Source organism: Protobothrops mucrosquamatus, unplaced genomic scaffold (genome assembly GCF_001527695.2).
Source record: "Protobothrops mucrosquamatus isolate PMUCROS unplaced genomic scaffold, P.Mucros_1.0 scaffold1135, whole genome shotgun sequence".
In the NCBI taxonomy this organism is placed as follows: domain Eukaryota; kingdom Metazoa; phylum Chordata; class Lepidosauria; order Squamata; family Viperidae; genus Protobothrops; species Protobothrops mucrosquamatus.
Window position 1 is genome coordinate 121562 of NW_015387353.1, and position 2634 is coordinate 124195.

The following is a 2634-nucleotide window of genomic DNA, read 5'->3' on the forward strand; positions in this document are numbered from 1 at the left end:
CCGCTTGCCAGCTACGCCTTGGCCGGCGCAGGGGGCGGAACCACGCATGCGTGGCGCTCCCGGGCAGGGAAAGTCCTCAACTTATGACCGGTTGGGTAGTCCTCGACTTACGACCGGTTTAGTCCTCGACTTACGACCGGTTTAGTCCTTGACTTACAACCGGTTGGGGTCGCGGCATTAAAAAGGTTGAGAACCACTGTTCTAATGCAACCTGTTTTCAGTGCCCAGGATTATAAGCACACCTCTAAAACATATGAAGAGGGCCTTCGCTTGGCACTTTAATGCATTCAAAAGTTACACCCCTGTATACCGGAAAGGACTTTTGAAGCACTAGTTAAACAATCTGGGATTTGATATGGAGCAGTACTCAGATTTAGGGCTTATCAATGGAAAGAAAGGCCCTGTCGCATAAGCAGTAATAAAAACTGAGCCTGTGCCCCTAAGGATGTGCAGAGCCTTTTTTCTTTTTCTTTCCAATAAACGACAAAGCAGGTTGGATACCTAATCAGAGGGCACTCTAGAGGGCATCTAGGGCAGCCAGGGATTTGGCTTCCAAGCAGGCCTTTTCCAGTTCAAGACGCCGCCGCTTTTTCCACGGCCTCCCCCCCCCTCGGAAGTCTCGCCCGCTGCCCGCCACGCTCTCCACGGAGACTCACCCAGAGTTTTCACGGCGATCTGCCTGGTCAGGGGAGGCGGCAGGTTGATGCAGACCAAATCCACATCCTGATGCAGCAAGACCTCGTCTATCCGGCTGGTGTAGAAGGGGACGCTCATCTCCTTGGCCAGCTCTTCCGCCTCTTCCTGAGTGCGGCCCCAGAGCGCTTTGACCGCGAAACCCTCGTCCTTTAGAAGCGGGATGATGACCCGGGCGGTCAGGCTGGTGCCGAACACGCCCACCCCGGGCAGCATGGTTGCTGTTGCTGGTGGTGCTGCTGGTGCTGCTGCCTGCTCCCCTCCACCCTCACCTTTTCCCCTCTTCTTCCTCCTCCTCCTCCTCCTCCTCCTCGCTGCGACCTGGATGCCCGCGCCTTCCTTTCCTCCGCGTCGGCCCTTTCGCGCGGAGCCGCAATACTACGAGCAACGCGGGGTTACTACGCGAAGGGCGCCCAGTCCCAACCGGGAACTGCTGCTGCGGCTGCTGCGGCTGCTGCTGCTGCCGCCGCAGGGAGCCAGCGGCACCCGATCCCTGCAGCAGTGGCTGGCTCTGCTCCCGGCCGCGGGCCCCTGTCGCTTCCAGGGCGTCTTCATCGGCAGGCGGCTAGTCTGCCCGGCTCGCTGCCGTTGCCCCTCCATGGCCGGGTCATCCCAAGCGCGCACGGCCCCGAGCTCCCCGTGCCTGCGCTGCGCACACGCGGGCATTCAAGTAATCCGGCGAAAAAAAAATCCCGACCAACCCGATCGCTCGTTTCTAAGGCTCCATCCTCTGCAATCGCCCTACTGCATCCTCGCCGTCTCGAGGGCAAGGGCACCGAAGGGCAGCCAACAAGTGGCGCGGGAGCCAGGAGCCGCCGAAGCCGCAGCAGCCGCCCCGCTTCTAATCTCCATCTGCCATGTTCCCCACAATACACACCAAAGCATTGTGAGGATAGGAGGAGTTTGGCTGTCACCTCGAGTGGATTTTTTTCCTGCAACGCCCTCTTGAGCTCTCAACCTGTCATTGGGCCCCAGGCCGGCTGGAGGGTGGCTCTGGCATACAGGGAAGCTTCCCCGTTTGGCTTTCTTTGCCCGGAGCTGAGCTGGCTCTGGCGAAGGACAACAACAGAGATCGGATCGTTAAGGAATAAACAAGCACCGCGAGGCCGGGCTGGCTGTCTCCCGCCGCAACGTCTGACCCCCGAGGCCCGACCAGTCGAAAGGACGGGAGAAGGGCAGAGGGCTCCCGCTGAAGAGCACAGGCCAGGAGACTGCCTCGCTCCCTGATCTTGCCCCTTTCGGGAATCGGAGCTGATACAAGACATGGTTAACCTTCCCGCAGGAGTCTCCAAACTTGGCAACTTGAAGACTTGTGGACTTCAACTCCCAGAATTCCCCAGCCAGTGACTGGGGAATTCTGGGAGTTGAAGTCCACAAGTCCCTGCTCTACTTGGTGTTCACTTGCAAATAATAATAATAATAATGATGATGATGATGATGATGATGATGATGATGATGATGATAAAGTTGGAAGGGACCTTGGAGGTCATCTAGTCCAACCCCCTGCTCAGGCAGGAAACCCTATACCATTTTGGACAAATGGCTGTCCAGTTTCTTCTTAAAATAATTCCATTGTCCTTTGCCCCTACTTCAGAGTCGGAAATGGGTCCGATTTTAGTGANCAGGATGTTACAACACAGCCAACCACCCAGGATGTTGCAACACAAAACTCAGGATATCACTACACTAGATCTCAGGATGTAATCACACAACCCATTACCCAGGTCGTTATAACACAAAAGACTAATGGGCACACAGCCAGCACCTCAACTACTCAGGATGTTACAAAACAGCTGAACAATCAGCAAACAATAACAGCCAGCCAATCCACCTACAGCAACTAAGCCAGCACTCCACACACCCCCACCAATATTTATAGAGAGATGGCAGCTCTGATCACACTTTGCTCGCACAAGCACGAAGCCGAAGACCCCAGCCTGA

General features: G+C 56.1%; 1 protein-coding gene across 1 annotated transcript in view; it reads right to left on the reverse strand.

Moving 5' to 3' along the window:
- The window catches only part of GFOD1 (glucose-fructose oxidoreductase domain containing 1), a 46186-nt gene extending 45277 nt beyond the window's left edge, over positions 1–909 (reverse strand). Inside the window, exon 1 of the mRNA XM_015820508.1 lies at positions 657–909. Within this exon, the coding sequence (XP_015675994.1) occupies positions 657–909 (253 nt within the window). The remainder of the gene's footprint in view (positions 1–656) is intronic.
- Between the last annotated feature and the right edge of the window lie 1725 nt (positions 910–2634).